This window comes from Accipiter gentilis, chromosome Z, assembly GCF_929443795.1.
Source record: "Accipiter gentilis chromosome Z, bAccGen1.1, whole genome shotgun sequence".
Taxonomy (NCBI): domain Eukaryota; kingdom Metazoa; phylum Chordata; class Aves; order Accipitriformes; family Accipitridae; genus Astur; species Astur gentilis.
Genome location: NC_064919.1, coordinates 62,338,713 through 62,355,177, shown reverse-complemented (window position 1 = coordinate 62,355,177; position 16,465 = coordinate 62,338,713). Strand labels below are relative to the sequence as shown.

Below are 16,465 nucleotides of genomic sequence, written 5' to 3'. Positions count from 1 at the left end.
GTCTGTTCTTGCCCCAATATCGGGTGTTAGACGCACAAAGTAGCTTGCTTCTGTATCTTTTTTTCCTTAATAAGAAAGCAAGAAAAAGAAAAAAAATCCACCTTGGGACTAGTGAAAATTCAAATTTCTAGGAAGTTAAAAAGTGGAGATTGCGTTTAACTATAATGTGTTTAAATCCACAGGCTTACTATGTAGCTCGAGGAAATCTAAAGCAGCATCTGCATTAAAGTTGTCCAACCAGAGGTTTTATAAAGAAAATGTTACTCTGATGCACACTACCAGTACTATGCACACACTGTCAGCTCCAGTGCAGAGGTGTCAGTTATAGTTGACTTGACAAATGAAATCTGGATTAAAATCACATCTGTAACTTTGGAGGTCAAGACTGCATAGTGACCAGCTAGTATCAGTTTGAGGAAAGCAGAGTGGGCAGGCAGTGATATTAGTTACTTCCTACTGCATACGATCGTAATTTTGGAAAAATGCAGGAAATAGTGGTTTGAAGCACTGGGTTTTAAGAAAAGCATTCAATTGAATGCATGCTCCAATTTTTCCCTCCTCTCCTAGAAATATGTACTTCAGCCTCTGTTATTAATGGGAACAAAAAGTTGCTTTTTCCCTGGCTTATGACACTGAAGATTATATTTCCTGCAGTAACGACTTCAGCAAACTCCTGTCTCTCTCTACTGTGCTGCGATGTAGCAGTTCACATATATGTCTGTTTTCTTCCTTGTTTTACATGGATGGAAAGTAATAATCAAGTTTGAGTCTAATTTTAGGTTTAAAGAGGCTATTCTTATTTAGCTACTATTTTAAAACTTTGTTTTTTCCATTCTTTGAAAGAATGCCCATATTTGGCTGAGGCCAAATACTGAGCTCTGGTAAGTTAAGGGAGACATAAGTGTGCAAAGATGACAATTCAGAGTCTTTCAGAACTTACTGTATTTAATTTTAGAAATTGTAACTATATTTTTAATAATACGTGATAAAAGGAAATGGGGCAAGGAATCAGACTAGTTAAATATTCTCTTTCACTTTAACTTGTGTTTGTAAGTTATGGGTACTCTATAAGTCCAGTTTTGAACAGAGATACCTTACGCTAAAGAGGAATGCCTTGAACAGTATTATTTATCTTGAGTGCTTTTAACTGTTAGGGCTGGAACCACTAGCCCAACAGAGGCAAGACTGCACCAGCTCCAGGCTTCCAGCTCAGCCAGTAATGAGGCTGGGAGTATATTGCTGGTAGGTGTGCAATTGTTGATACACACAAAAGAAATACATATGTAGAGGCAGCAACATAAATTGACATGGGGTATTCACATGAACACAGACAGCACCAGCAGCTTGGCCATTCAAGATGAACGTCTGCTAGTGGGAATACATGTATACATACGTATGTACAGCGTGGATCCATCCAACAGCTGGGCTCAGACATGGTCTGCGCAGGGGCTGACCCCTGGATCCCAGTCACTCCTGTTGCTGGCACCTGGATGTATGAGCCCCTGTGGCTGCAGCGCTGTTTCAGTTGCTGGTATAAACTGCTGTACACATAAGAACACATGTAAACCAGGACTCCCCTGTTCCCCCAGTAGCTACCCATCATGGTCTTGCCCTTAGACACAGTTGTGTGCACATGTGCACACACACAACTGGACCTGTCCAGAACTCCCCTGGCTCTCTTCTAGCCAACCCCCTGTGGTTGTGCCCTTGAAGAGATGCACACAAACACATGGTTCTTGCCTCTAGACACCCACAGACCATCTGGTTTTGCTGGCAGCTGAATGGGGCTCCCCTGGTCTCTGCCATAGCCAACTTCTGTGGTCTCACCCTTAGATGCTTGCACCCTTAACCTGCCTCCTTCCCATTTCACCTACTCGCCAGCTAGTGCAGCTTGATCCACTGGTACAGCTGCACCTATTCCAGTCACTGGCACCACAGACACATGGGCTTGTGCTTGGTTTCATATACTCCAGTCTTTTCAGTCCATGGGCCCCCTGGCCTGTGTTCGCAGTGCAGGTGCTGGCAGCCAGACCTTCACTTGTTCCAGGTGCTGGCCGCCATGGATGTACGAGCCCTTGTGACTTGAGGTCCCTTTCCAGTTGCTGGATTCGCACGTAAGTCCCCTCACTCTGGTCTGTGTAGTTGCTGGTGCCCATGGACACATGGGCCCTCCAGCCTGTGGCCTGACCATAGTTGCTGGCACATACGTGCACCTTAACACCAAATAGAGACTACCTCACCGTGGAAAATAGTTAAAAATGGAATTTACTGAGAAAATACAACAGGCTGTGCTGATCGAGTGCAGGCCATGGATGGGGAATTGTACAAACCAGCGAACTGTTTAGATGTGTCCAGACATTTTTATCTGCTTATCTCTATATTTTCCCTACCCAGATCACTTAGATTCCCTCTACTTTTCCTTCACTTTGATTCCTCCCCAAAGCATCCTATGATAAGTCTCTTGTGCAATCCTAAAATACTCTTCATCTGCATCCCATACCTGTACACAGAAAAGCCCCTCAGTCTGAAAGGTGCTCAGGTGTTGACCCTTGATGGGTTTAACACCTGAACATGGGAGCTGAGGCTCTCTTGAGGTGGTCCTAGGAGGGTCCTGGCAGGGTGTCCTATCCTCTGAGTCCTAAATTTGTGTTTCTTCCTGCTACTGTGTCTCTCTCCGCCTCTGGGCTGATGGTTCCTGTTGTGGGCTCGGGAGAATCTTAGGGCGGGGTATTACTTGCAAACACCCCTCCACCCCCCTTGTATCTCTGTGCTCTGTTGTGGGTATGCAGACAATGTTTCATCACCTAACCTAACATTTATTAGCAAAAGCCTTTCACTGCTTCTATTTTATGGGCCTTTTCTTATATTTTAAAACAAATAGATAGTTATGTGAATTCACATGTCTTCCTCTACGCTGTAGTTAAAGTTCCCTCATTGCTTATTTTTCCACTATTTAGTGCTAACGTACTTGTGAGGGAGGAGATTGTTAAACTGAAAAGAGATGAGGGCATTCAGTAAAGCCAGCTGACTAATTTCTTTATCAAGGTTAGTTAGATGACAAGTTTAGGTCATAATGTAGCTATACTTAAAGCCATCTAGTTAGCACTTCTGGGTCTTGGAAACCTTTATCATTGTTGGGTTTTTAGGGTGCTTTTGCAATGATGACAAATTATGGGGTTAAATCAGATTCTTAGTACATTGATCCCGATACTGTTTTCAGAAAATGTTTTGTCAATTTTTTCCCTGTCCTTAAGAATTCTTACACAAATCTGTCCATACAAATTGCTACAATGCAGTAGCATAAAATACATCAGTTCGTCTGAGTGACTTTGTCCCTGAGTGACTTTCCTGCCCGGAAATGGCTGCTGGTTTTTTTTTTAATCAGGGCTGAATGCTCTGATACAGGGAAATGGAAGTGAAAAACCAGTAGAACACATTAATTTGTTTTAAGAGAAGCAAAGGTTGTCTTACTGTTTACAGAAGTGCCTTGTGATTTTTGTTTTTGTAAGTACATGCTGACCTCAACTTGAGTACGTGCATCATGTCATGGATGGTAAGGATACAAAAAGTGACCTAATAAACAATTGGTGATATAGAACAAAAATAAGTCTTGATCAATAATTCATGGAGTTTGATGTGCTTATATTGATAAACTAATTAAACAAATCTGCCTGTGTTCCTCAAGCCTAATGTGCCCCTGTTATGATTAGTTTTATAGAGAGGAGCATTTTAACATTGAATGAATGTAAATGGTAAAAGAATAGTGTAGTCACGAAGCTTTAAGTGCTTCCATTTCTAGTCAAAGAGTGGTTTCAAGGAAAGAAGGCTTTCTTTGCACACCTGCAGTCATTCAGTGCATAGGCCTCTTGCGGTCAATGTTGATTGCTGCTCGTCTATAGCTGAACAGCAAATAATTTAGTATGGTGTAACCTTCTGTGTTTTAATATTATGCTTTTTGTCAAAATTGGAACAAAGATACATCTTCTGATAGTGACAGTAATTATAGCACAGCTGTACTTGAGGGTCTTTCAGAATTTTCCATTATAAACCTCAATAGTCAGTTTACAACTCAAATATAAAAAATGTTTTGGCTGCTTCCTGGGCATACAGTGGCCATGAGGGGGTAAAGTGAACTAAATTGAATACCCTCTCTCCACCCACCCCACATCCCCCCCCCCCCAATCATACTGAGGTTTTCTTATTCTTTGAACATTGCATCCTTTGTAGCATGCTTATATTGGCTACATCTTTTGAATACTTGTAGTCAGGCAAGGGTGGATCTAATACCCTTTGCTTTTGTCCAAGATGTAGTCAGAAGTGTTCTTTTAATCAGATTTAAATAGTGTAAGTTACCACACATCAGTTAGAAGTTGTATTCTCTTTCAAATGTGTTACAGTAATTGATTTTGAGTTTCATGGTAAAGTAAAATGGACTTGTTGAAATCCTTGGCTAATGGAGTTTAATCTATTTTCCATAGGAAAACAACATGACAGATGCTGAGATGGTCAATTGTCACATGTTAACTTCTTAGACTATTCAAGTCTTTTATTTACTAGTTGATAATATAAAGTGGTATTTGTGTTATTAGCATTCATCCGACTGCATCATTATTTAGGTAATATTGCAGCACCTCAGGGAGTTTCTATTAAAAGAATTAGAGTAATTCATAAGACATTTGAGAAGCATATATTAATTCTTCCTTCAAAGAAGAAAATGTTGATGAAAATGTGCAATCTAGGACTTAGTTTTATAGAATTCTAAAACTTTCTGATAATGAGTTCATTTTGTTTTTCTTTTCAGATAAAAAAGCTTGTATATGTTTATCTGATGCGATACGCAGAGGAGCAGCAAGATCTAGCATTATTGTCCATCAGTACTTTCCAGCGTGCTTTAAAAGTGAGTGACTACTAAACAACATTTCATAGACGATTCTGGAGCTGGTATCACACAACTAAAATATCTGTGTAAATCTGCATCTGATAGTTTCAAGTTATATCATTGACAAAGTTTTTTGTGCTACTTCAAACCTCGTCAAGGAGCTAAGCCTGCATGAAGTAAAATTACTTCACTAAAGAAAAGCAGCAGATCAGTGCTCTCAAATTCACATGCCCAACATTTAATTTCTGGAATGCCTTTTCACTTTCCAAGGTAGCTTATGGATGTAGAAAGAAGACACTGTTATTACCCCGAACCATCTGTGTTCCTTTTACGCATAGATCTTTGTATACAACAGAGAATTGGAACATGAGGAAACTAGTAGTACCTGAATTAAAATATTCAATGTGTTGCACATGCTACTTTTAATAAAAAAGCACTGAAGAAATAGGATTTTGTACTGCTTTATTTCAAATTCAGATCACAATGGGGAATGGGATTAGAGAACAAAATTAGGATTGCTTTTGAAGTGCGTGACCATGGAGAAAAGAAAGATTACTACGTCTCTGTCCTTAAATTTGGCCAGTTTTTATAATAAGAGAAGGGTGTTTTTTTCTTTTACGCTTCTTGTAAGGCTACTCCAGGTTCATTATTAATTTCCGTCACGTCACTGACCCAGACCTTGCATCTTGTTGGAAAATGTTGCAAACAGAGCACCAGGTATGCAACTGTAGGAGCATCCCACAACTGACTAGAGAGCGTTCTGCCCCTTTCCTTCCAGCTTTTATCTCAACGTCATGTGTACTACCTTTACTATCTGTGACTGCCGTGAAAAGCTAAAATTGAAATGACTTTGTATCATGTGTTTTTAATGAGATATGTATACAGTGAACAGATTTCATGGCATAGCTTTTTAAAATGCTGTGGATAGTGGGAACAAAAGGAGAGGGGATAACTCAAATGTGGCTGTGAGTAGCTCAAAAAGAAGTGATGTTGTGGCAAGGAACTAGACTCCAAGCTAGCTGAGATTTTCAGCAACTAAGGAAATTACTAAGCCTACTATGGAAGATAGGCAAATGTAATTAATTCTCTCTGTTCATTTTTTATAACGTTTTGTTTCTGGTTTTGTAATGAAGATTATAATTTGGCTTTATATGTGGAGATTTTTTCTCCCTCTTTAGGAAGAACTTTTAAATGCATATTAAACTTGTCTGATTGGAGGTGTTCTGGTAAGAACAGGCAGTTTTTCCAAAAACTGTCAAAATAAGTGCTTTCATCATCCAGATACTTACTACTCAGAAGCTGCTAAGATGTAGGAATTTTGAGAGTTTAGATGAACTGAAGGAATACCAGTCTGAAAACCCATGTTGCCAACTCTCAGTCCTTGAGAGAAATGTTCTTTGGGAATTGCCCTTCTGGTAGACAGTACACTGAATTAATGCTGCTGCAATTTCAGTTTGCTAGATTTTAGAGGATTTACTTGATTAAGCAATATTTTTCCCATGTGTCGTAAGCCTGGGATTAATGGACAAGGTTTACGTAACAGTTCCTCCAAATACAGATGTTTTGTGCTATTGTTGGATCTCCAAGCTAACCCTAGCATTACAAAAAGGGAGCAAGTACTGGGATGAAAGAAGGGAGGGTAGGAAATAGAAGAAAGTCTCAAAACATTTAGCTTAATATTTTGACACATTCTTAAGAAAATTCATTTTGTTACCGGCTTCCGTTTATATCTTGCAGTAAAGCATAAAATGGATGTATTATCAAGAACTTGAGTAGGAGTGTTGTAAATGAGAACCACATTTTCATTTGACAGTTCTTACATTTAAGTAATAAAACTGAGCTAGGTGTGTTTTTCAGAATATCTGAATTCCACTTGGATTGCAGAAAATGTTTCAGGTCATTAAATAAAATTTTAGTCTTTTTTATCCATCATTCCCATATTTTACTTGGGAAAGTGAATTATGTTAATGTTTTCCTTTGCCAGATTTCCAGATTTTAATAATATTTCAATGTTTTCTTTCTTACTTTCTCTAACTTTTTTTTGGTTGTTGAAGGTTTCTAGTGTGAAGTTTAACACATTTTCTTATTAGTGTGGCCTTAGCTTGCAAGCCTCACTGATAGTCAGATAAATTTACATGTTTTAATGTGTGGTCACTAATGAGTGTAAACACTGCAGAGAATTTAATGATGCATTTGTGCACTATCTTATTTTATTTCTCCCCTTCTCTCCCATTCTTTAGGATCCTAATCAGTTAATCCGCGCAAGTGCTTTAAGAGTTTTATCCAGTATCCGTGTCCCAATTATTGTTCCTATTATGATGCTTGCTATTAAGGAAGCATCTTCTGATTTATCGCCTTATGTGAGGAAGAACGCAGCCCATGCAATCCAGAAACTGTATAGGTAAGTGATTCTGACAAATACTGAAAAGCAATTTTAAGATAGTTGTGGGCTACGTTTATTAAGACTACTGTGGGATTGGTTTGTCTCAGATATAAGATCAATTTCTTAAAGTATAAAGTGTGTACACATTCCGTCACTCAACTGATTCGATTGGAATGCAGGCAAGCCTCTTGCTAGAATAATAGGATAACTATGAAGAGGTACAAAAAGAAACTAATATGCTATCTTTTGTTTTTAATATACCAGTTATTGTCATCTGTGTAGCAACTGTTTCGATGGGTATTCTCAGAAACAAAGACTTCTGTGTTTAGTGTCTGTATCTTTCATCCTGAAGGCATTTGCTGTAGTTTGCAGTACAGGTGACAAATGAATACTAACTCATAGAAACTTTATGCAAATCCAAATCTTCTTCTTTCCACTTCAGAAATTCTTGTTGTGGAAGAGTTCTTACGAAGAGGTGGGTACTAGTTTACACAGGTGGGGGCAAGAGAACCTGTACCTTTCCAAAGTAATGGCAGACACTTATTCTACTACTTATCTTTTATTTTGCCTATGCCAAAAAGAGGAGGGTGAGAGGTGTTAGGGGTTCCAAATCAGGTAGTTCCATGCCCCCTCAGACCAACCAGCAGCGAGGCTGAGTGTGTGTTCCTAATGGGCACATACACACATATACAACATACATGCATGCAGCCAGCTATACAGATCAGCACAGACAGAAAACAACACTCATGCAGACAAAACTGGCACCAACAGCCTTCTCCTGCTGCACGCTCTGGCTGATCAGGATGCAGGCCCATTAGTGGACCTGTGTATGTACAATATGGATCCACCAGTAATGGTCCTGGATGCTTAGTCTTTCCAGTAATTGGCCTTACATCCCCAGTCTCCCCAGTCACTTGCACTTTCATGTAAAAAGCGCACAATGCTTGCAACCCCGCTGCACTTGCTGTTACAGACCCCCTGGGTCAGACGCACAGATGCCCACACCCTTCACTCAGATGCTATGAATCCCACAGTAGCTGGGTTCAGACACTGACTATGCAGTAACTGACCCTTATATCCCCTTGTCTCCAGTTGTCTCCTACTTAGTAGAGAGGAAGAGGGAAGAGGAACAGAGAGACTGAGACACACAAATGGGTATCTCAGTCAACCTCCAGGCCTTACAGTCTTTCCAATAGTTTGCCTGGATGCCCTGGTCCCTCTGGTAGCCAAAATCTCCAGTTGTTTCACTCGGAAACACACACACATGTCCAGCCCAGACCTATGGCCCCACTTCAATATCTGGCTTCACAAGGCACCTAGTCTGGCTTGATAGTCTCCAGCTATCACACACTGACATACATACTCCAATTGCTGGTGCTGCAGTTATACAGGTCCCTATAACCTGTGGCCTGACTCCAGTTGCTGGAGTTTAGATCTTCATATTGTACATGCACACAGAATAGAGACTGCCTCACCCAGGAAAATAGTTAGAAATAGAATTTAATGAGAAGACAAAACAGACTGTGGTTATTAGGTACAGGGCATGGCCAGACAAGCATACTGTGCAGCAAAGCATTTACCTACAATCCCAAAATGCTCTTTCTGGCATTGCATAGTAAGTCTCATAGCCCTGTAGCTAGTAACACCCCTAAGTCTGAAAGGTGCTTTGGAGAACCTCTCTGTCATGATAGGTTCGTTTTAGGACCATAATGCTGATGGCTTTTCCATGGCAGCTTTTGGAAGAACCTGAGCTGGGGCTCCTTCCTTCTGGTGATTTTTTTTTTTTCTTTTTTTTTTTTTTTTTTTTTTTGAAATGAGCTGAGTGCTTTCATGTGATGGCCCTGGGAGTAGCTGGGTCAAGATGGTATTGGAGTTTCCCCCACCTCTGTATGCAGAGACGACTTTTATCATGTAACCTAACAAGAGGGAATGGATTTTAGTAATTTCCTGCTATTTGAATAGTTTATTTTTTGTTAGCATCTGGTTCCAGCACAGAAAAGTCTTTTTGGCCTGAATTATTCTCCATACATAGAATATGCTTTGATTTCCTGATAGTATCAAAACTATTTGGAGGAGTTTGGCAGTAATGGTCTATTAGTGCCAGCAGGGTGCAGCAGTATCTGGACAGCAGGCTAGTCCACGAAATTTCACCTTAAATTGATGCTCCCATTTCTTCTCTTCAGGACAGGCAAATTTTATTTTGCTAGTCCAGATTAAAGAGTTTATGGTGATTGCTGAAAAACTGGAAGATGGTGAAATCTAATTTGATTACTATAAGACCTTTTATCCATTTTTCATCCAATCTCCAGATATGATTGCATCTGCAGATATAACTTGTGTTTTTTCTTATCTCTGGTTTATATGGTATCCTATGCTTATATGATGTCAGTGGCAAGATTTTGAAATCATCCTTGCAAGTACCCCGAAAAGGTAGGGTTTATGGTAAAAAAATTGAGCAGCGTAATCTGGAGAAACTGGCCTCACTCTCTTCTAGTTTCTATAAATTACTGACTGGTAGTAAAATGGATGCCTAGCTCACATAGCAAAGGAAAACTAATGAAATTGACATTCTATAAAGGTTACCTTAATGGTTTAGAGGGCCTGTACATCCTTCACAAGTTTTCACTTCATGCAAACATCCTAGACATCATAACGCACGTTTTCAAACTGCTGTAGCTGCAAATTCCACCTTACCTGGACTAGAATAAGCTCATGGTTACTTGTGAATGGAGTTGTAACTAACAGTTGTGTCCTTTGTGGTAGGATTTGGGAGCTGCTTATAGAAAGCATGAGAACTTTTATCGTCACATTTTCAAAATATACTTGTACAAGTACCATACCTGATAGCACTGGTTTACCGCAGGACCAAAGGAGAGAGTGTAGTTTTCTGGATCACTTGAAGAAGCAGCAGTACTGGGAACTGGTGAATAGGCTATCAAATTAACCTGTCCACAGGCAGGCCCAGTTGGCTTGCCTGCAAATAAGAGTCTTTAATAGGCAGTCTCAGCAGACGTTTCAACAAAGATCACAACTGGTAGCCCCACAATTCAGCGATATAGATCATGTACTGGTAGCAAGGCTGTCTTTTGGCCTATTTGTAATGAGCAAGTAATTTCAGAAGACTTGCTGTGAAGTTGGTCAAAATCAGAGTTCTGAAGGGGATAGATTTTTGATGTGAAGGTCAGTCAACAGTTTATATACTCTCCCACATCTAAGTTCTCCACCTCCTGCAAGCATTTGAGTAAGAAGAGTAACATTTTATTCTAATAGTGCCTGTACACTCCATTTACTTTTTGGTTTCTGTGACTTCTCTACCTGTTTGGTAGTCCTGTATTTAGTTAGTGCTCCAGTTGGACATCTGGATGTAGGTTCTATACTCCAGTCTTCCTTGCATTTAGTGTCATGGTGTTTGGATGGATGTCTGACCTATAAGAGCTTGTTCATTAGTGGTTCAATCAGTCCTAACAGCAGGAAGCTTACATATCAAACAGAAAAGATTTCAGGCATAGTGTGAACAGCAACATCTGTGCCCAATGCAATCAACGTTGCTAGGTACATTGAAGTAATTTTATCATTGAAAATGTCAGATCTCTTGGTTATTTCACTTAGAGTGCATTTCAAAGCTATTAGTATCTTCTGTCTATCAATAGAAAACTCTACTGTGTACTTGCACTTACTTTCAGTGAGATTTGGAAAAGGACTTTTAAAAAGTCCCATTTAATAGTCCACATCAAATAAAAATCTATTATTAATAGATTCCATACTATTACTAGTAGATACCATAATGGGAGCAGATCACTCTGAGCTCTTTAGCCTGTTCTTTTATTTTCTCTCTGAATGCTGCATTCCTCATCTGAAACATCACTAAAGAGGAAAGGGAGGAATGTGAATTCAGTTATCGGAGCCCTTACTGAAGATTTTCTGGATCACATAACAAAATTGATATTTTTTGAAGTTTCTTAGTAACAAGGACTCATTTCTTTCTCTCTTTAAATTTTATATCAACTTCCAAAATTTGAAATAAGGCCTATTAGAAGGACTTTTGGCTTTTCTTCTGAGGGTTTTGGTCCTTGGCAGAAGATCCAGTAAACCTTTTTTGACAAGAACAGAAGTTGGAACAAAAGGTGACTGTAAAAGTACTTATGGAACAATATGCTGTTGCTTTGTTTATGCTAATGGTGGCTTATAACAAAGTTCATCATGTTCTAGTCGTGCTAGGTATTAGAGCCTTAGCAAAGGAGTATGCAGCTAGTTATTCACTTTGTGAATCTGTAGCTGGAAAGGATATACTGTGTGCATTAGGGCAGTTCATCACTCAGCATTAAAACTGAAGTGTAAAATAATGACCAAATACTTCCTTACTTATCTGCAATAGTATCCACATTGAAATGACTTTTCAAAAGCATAGAACTATACATCTGTATGGCACTTTGTACCTACTTTTTGTATTTTCTTCTGCCTTGGCTTTGAATTCTTCCATGCTTTACAGATCCATGATGAAGAAGTAGCTGGAATGAAAAGTTGGTCCTTACCTACCTAAGAAGCAAGGTTGACAATAATTGATGTTCCTAGCAAATTTTTCTCTGCTCTTTGAATATGAAAAGGATGTACAAAGATTGTTATTTGCAACTTTTGTTTTTCCTCTGTTTCTACTATTTATGTAGGACTTTAAGCAGTCTATTTTTCATTAGCTTGCACATGAACTTTGTATAGGTACATTTGAATACAATGTCCAAATTTTTGAGTTCCAATACTTCTGACTAAAATTAGTGAAGTTAACTAAATGTCTTCTTGAAGCATTATATTGATAATTAGATAATAAAGGTATTGTTCTGCTTTGTCCTGATGTTCATTCACTGCTGAATTCATTCATACTGAAATTTTGTTCTGCAAAAGGAGTGAGATCCTTGTGGCTTAACATCTGAAGCTCAGCCAAGTTCTCCCTAATTGGTTGGCCTGCCTTAATGTTTCTTAAATCCTAAAATTTTTATGAGTTTAAGTATTAAGATTCTTATAGAACACACATAAGTGGTATAACATAAAGATATTCTTTATAATCTAATTTTATACTCCTTCAATTCAGTTTTGTATTCCATGATTAACTTTATTTTTAGTCAAGTTCTTTTACAATCAGTTCTTTGGAATACTTGATTTTCTGGAAGTGGCTTCTTCAATGCTCTTGGTTCCCAGCTTGTGTCTGAAGTTCAACAAACCTAACCTCTTTTAATTTTGGACATGTCTGACCAAATGAGTAAAAAGAATTTTTATTTTTCCTTCTAGTCTTGATCCAGAGCAAAAGGAAATGTTAATTGAAGTGATAGAAAAGCTTTTGAAGGATAAAAGTACGGTAAGAAACAGTATGCTATTACACATGCATATATTTTTAAAGAGTTTACTCCTGAGGCTGTCATTCAGCAGTACATAATACACTTTCCTAACCCTTGCTGATGTGGTTTTATAAGTTTTTAGATAAAAGTATCATTGTGTATTAATGCATTATACTATGACTGTAATAGTGACCATCTCCTCTAATAAGACTGGTAATTTTACTTGCATCATGGGTATTCTTAATCTGTTTTTATTAGGATGTTTTTTATTTATGCTTCTTTAAACTTAGTTTTGAAAATGAAAGTTATATGATGATATGAATCAGTGTACAAGTGTCTGTATAAACACTTTTTCATTGGGAAATTAGCTACGTCATTTCAATTTGTTTGTGATACTGTCAAGAATAAATTACTTCTGTATGATGTACAGTATGCTTGTTGATGTAAGTCTGCCTTGTAGTGTGTACAACTGTTAAACAATGATGCTTGCTGTGCTCTTGTTTGTTCTTGCAAATATCCCCACTTCCAATCTGCTAAGTAAACCTGATGTCCTGGGACAATTTCTGTAAATTTAACATTTCTGTTTGTCGTGGTTTAACCCCAGCCAGCAACCGCTCACTTGCTCCCCCCCCACCCAGTGGGATGGGGGAGGAAATCGGAAAAAGAAGTAAAACTCATGGGTTGAGGTAAGAACGGTTTAATAGAACAGAAAAGAAGAAACTAATAATGATAATGATAACACTAATAAAATGGCAACAGTAGTAATAAAAGGATTGGAACGTACAAATGATGCGCAGGGCAATTGCTCACCACCCGCTGACCGACACCCAGCCAGTCCCCGAGTGGCGATTCCCTGCCCCCCGCTTCCCAGTTCCTATACTAGATGGGAAGTACCATGGTATGGAATACCCCTTTGGCCAGTTTGGGTCAGGTGTCCTGGCTGTGTCCTGTGCCAACTTCTTGTGCCCCTCCAGCTTTCTCACTGGCTGGGCATGAGAAGCTGAAAACCCCTTGACTATAGTCTAAACACTACTGAGCAACAACTGAAAACATCAGTGTTATCAACATTCTTCGCATACTGAACTCAAAACATAGCACTGTACCAGCTACTAGCAAGACAGTTAACTCTATCCCAGCTGAAACGAGGACACTGTTATATTTTGGCTGCCCTGTATAGGTACAGGTTTTCTGTATGAACTCCTGGATGTCTCACAGTGGTCATACTATTTTTCTTCCTGTTCCCTATAAATAAATTTCCCAAGTCTAAGCTGGAAAGTTAGTTGAGCAAGGAGTCAAAGATAGACTTCAAAGATAAAACAGAGTTGTAAATTAACACATTCTCTTGTTCAGATTACTAACTTAGTGAATGTAATCCTTTTTGAGTAAATGAAAGTAGTAGGAGGTACCAAATAGTGTGTTGCTTCATCTGCTATTTGCCAAGTGGTTTTGTAACACACAGGAGTATATCATTGGTTGTTCTAGCACAGTCCAGGTGTTCAGGACATAAATGGTGCTGTTCGCTAAAAGACATCTTGCAGCTTCCACTGAAGGGTTACTGAAGGAGAATGTCAGAGCTTAATGGCTCAGCAGACAGTAAATCAGTTAGTTAGTTCTCCTGACTGCATCTGTGCTTGACCTGTACTCATTTGTCAGAAGCCTTTGTGCTTCTGTGGAGTTGCCCCCCGAGTGGTTCTTTGTATTTTCTTTTCATGGTTCATGCTCTTGGTGTGCATGCAGTCTGTGAATGTGAGATTAGATTCTTTACACCTGTGGAGGCATAAAGGGCTGAGAAGCCATCTTTGTTTCTTTTTATTGCTTATGGCAGGAAAATAAAATCCTTGAGTTTTCATTCTGTTTCCTAGTCCTTATTGCTTATGGTAAATGGCAAGTTATCCAACAACTAGTCATTTACACATTTACTTTTACAAAATGTTAAAGGAAAAAAGTATAAAGTAGGTTTGGGTCTTTTTGCCAGCACACCGATCCTGATGCTTGGAGTTACTTGTAAGGGGATTAATGCTCATTGCTTACTATGTGCCACGATTCTGGTGCCTCTGTGGTACTGAATAATGGACACTGTATTTATGAGGCAATAGTCAAAGTTATGCTATTTTGTCAGCACATTCAAGAAGCTAAGAATGATGGCCTAGAATTGGGTTTTCTGGATGTCTTTGGAGACATAATATGGTTAACTGCTGCAACTTTTTCCTCCTTCTGTTTCCTCTTGGTCTGTTCCATAGCAAGACCTAATTCCACACTGGGCTGAGACATCTCAGCTTCAGAAGTTTTACTCTTTCAGAAAGTGATATGAAGAATTAGTATTCCAAAAAGGGACCATACAAATCTCTCTTCAGGACTCTCTGAATCAAAACCAAGTATTAAGATGTGCTTTTTCATCCCAGACTCCACAGCTTGTGATATAAAGTGGATTGGTTTTTCCTCGTCATAGAATTGTTGTAGAATGGTTTGGCTTGGAAGGGATCTTAAAGATTGTCTAGTTCCAGTCCCCCTGCCATGGGTAGGAACACCTTCCCCTAGACCAGGTTTCTCAAAGCCCCATCTAACCTGGCCTTGAACACTTCCAGGGGTGGGGACATCCACAGCCTCTCTGGGCAACCTGTTCCCATGTATCACCACCCTCACAGTAAAGAATTTCTTCCTTATATGTAATCTAAATCTACCCTCTTTCAGTTTAAAGTCTTCTGCTATCACTAAATGCCCTTGTAAAATGTCCCTCTTTGGCTTTCTTGTAGGCCCCCTTTAGGTACTGGAAGGCTACTATAAGGTTTCCTCTGAGCCTTCTCTTCTCCAGGCTGAACAACCCCAACTCTCTCAGCCTGTCTTCATAGGAGAGGTGCTCCAGCCCTGAGATTATCTTCGTGGCCCTCTCTTGAACTTGCTCCAACAAGTCCATGTCTTTCCTATGTTAGGAGCCCCAGAGCTGAATGCAGTAGTCCATGTGGGGTCTCACAAGGGCAGAGTAGAGGGCGAGAATAATCTCCCTCAACCTCCTGGTCATGCTAATTTTGATGCAGTGCAGGATGCTCTTGGCTTTCTGGGCTGTGAGTGTGCATTGCTGGCTCATACTTAGTCTTTCATGCACTAATACCCCCAAGTCCTCCTCAGGGCTGCTCTCAATCCACTCATTGCCCAGCCTGTATTTGTGCTTGGGATTGCCCCAACCCATGTGCAGGACCTTGTACTTGGCCTTGTTGAACTTCACGAGGTTTGCATGGGCCCACCTCTCAAGCCTGTCAGGGTCCCTCTGGATGGCATCCCTTCCCTCCAGCATGTCAACCACAGCACATAGCTTGGTGTCGTCAGCAAACTTGCTGAGGGCGCACTCAATCCCACTGTCCATGTCGCTGACAATGATGTTAAACAGTGCTGGTCCCGATACTGACCCCTGAGGAAGGCCACTTGTCACTACTCTCCACTTGGACATCAAGCCTTTGACTGCAACCCTTTGAGTGCAACCATCCAGCCAATTCCTTATCTGCTGAGTGGTCCGTTGGTCAAATGCGTGTCTCCAATTTGGAGACAAGTATGGTGTGTGGGACAGTGTCAAACACTTTGCACAGGTCCAGGTAGGTGATGTCTGTCATGTGTAAACATAAAGACAAAAGACATGACATAAAACTTTAACAAAATGGCAAAAGACATCATGACATAAAGACAAAAGCTTTTAGAAAATATTTTGCAGTCTTTGTGAAGAAAGATAAGTCAGGTTTGTTGCCACAGAATTCTAGAAATGGGTCTGAGCTGTAAAACAACAGCATTTTGTCATAGCCTTATGACATACGTGTGTTTGATTAATGGTAGTTCTCGGCTTTTTGCAGCTTCTGTTGCCTGTTTGACAGTCAGATGGCCTGAAAT

The 16,465-nt window shown here is 39.7% G+C and overlaps 1 protein-coding gene across 8 annotated transcripts in view; it reads left to right on the top strand.

The window, feature by feature from the left end:
- The window catches only part of AP3B1 (adaptor related protein complex 3 subunit beta 1), a 164,951-nt gene that overhangs the window by 20,675 nt on the left and 127,811 nt on the right, over positions 1–16,465 (top strand). For all 8 annotated transcript variants that reach the window (XR_007505014.1, XM_049794396.1, XM_049794397.1 and 5 more), the window contains exons 4-6: positions 4,802–4,897; positions 7,120–7,280; positions 12,543–12,609. Coding sequence is in view for 7 of the 8 variants with exons in the window: in XM_049794396.1 (XP_049650353.1) it covers positions 4,802–4,897; positions 7,120–7,280; positions 12,543–12,609 (324 nt within the window). In the remaining variant the exon portion in view is untranslated. The remainder of the gene's footprint in view (positions 1–4,801; positions 4,898–7,119; positions 7,281–12,542; positions 12,610–16,465) is intronic.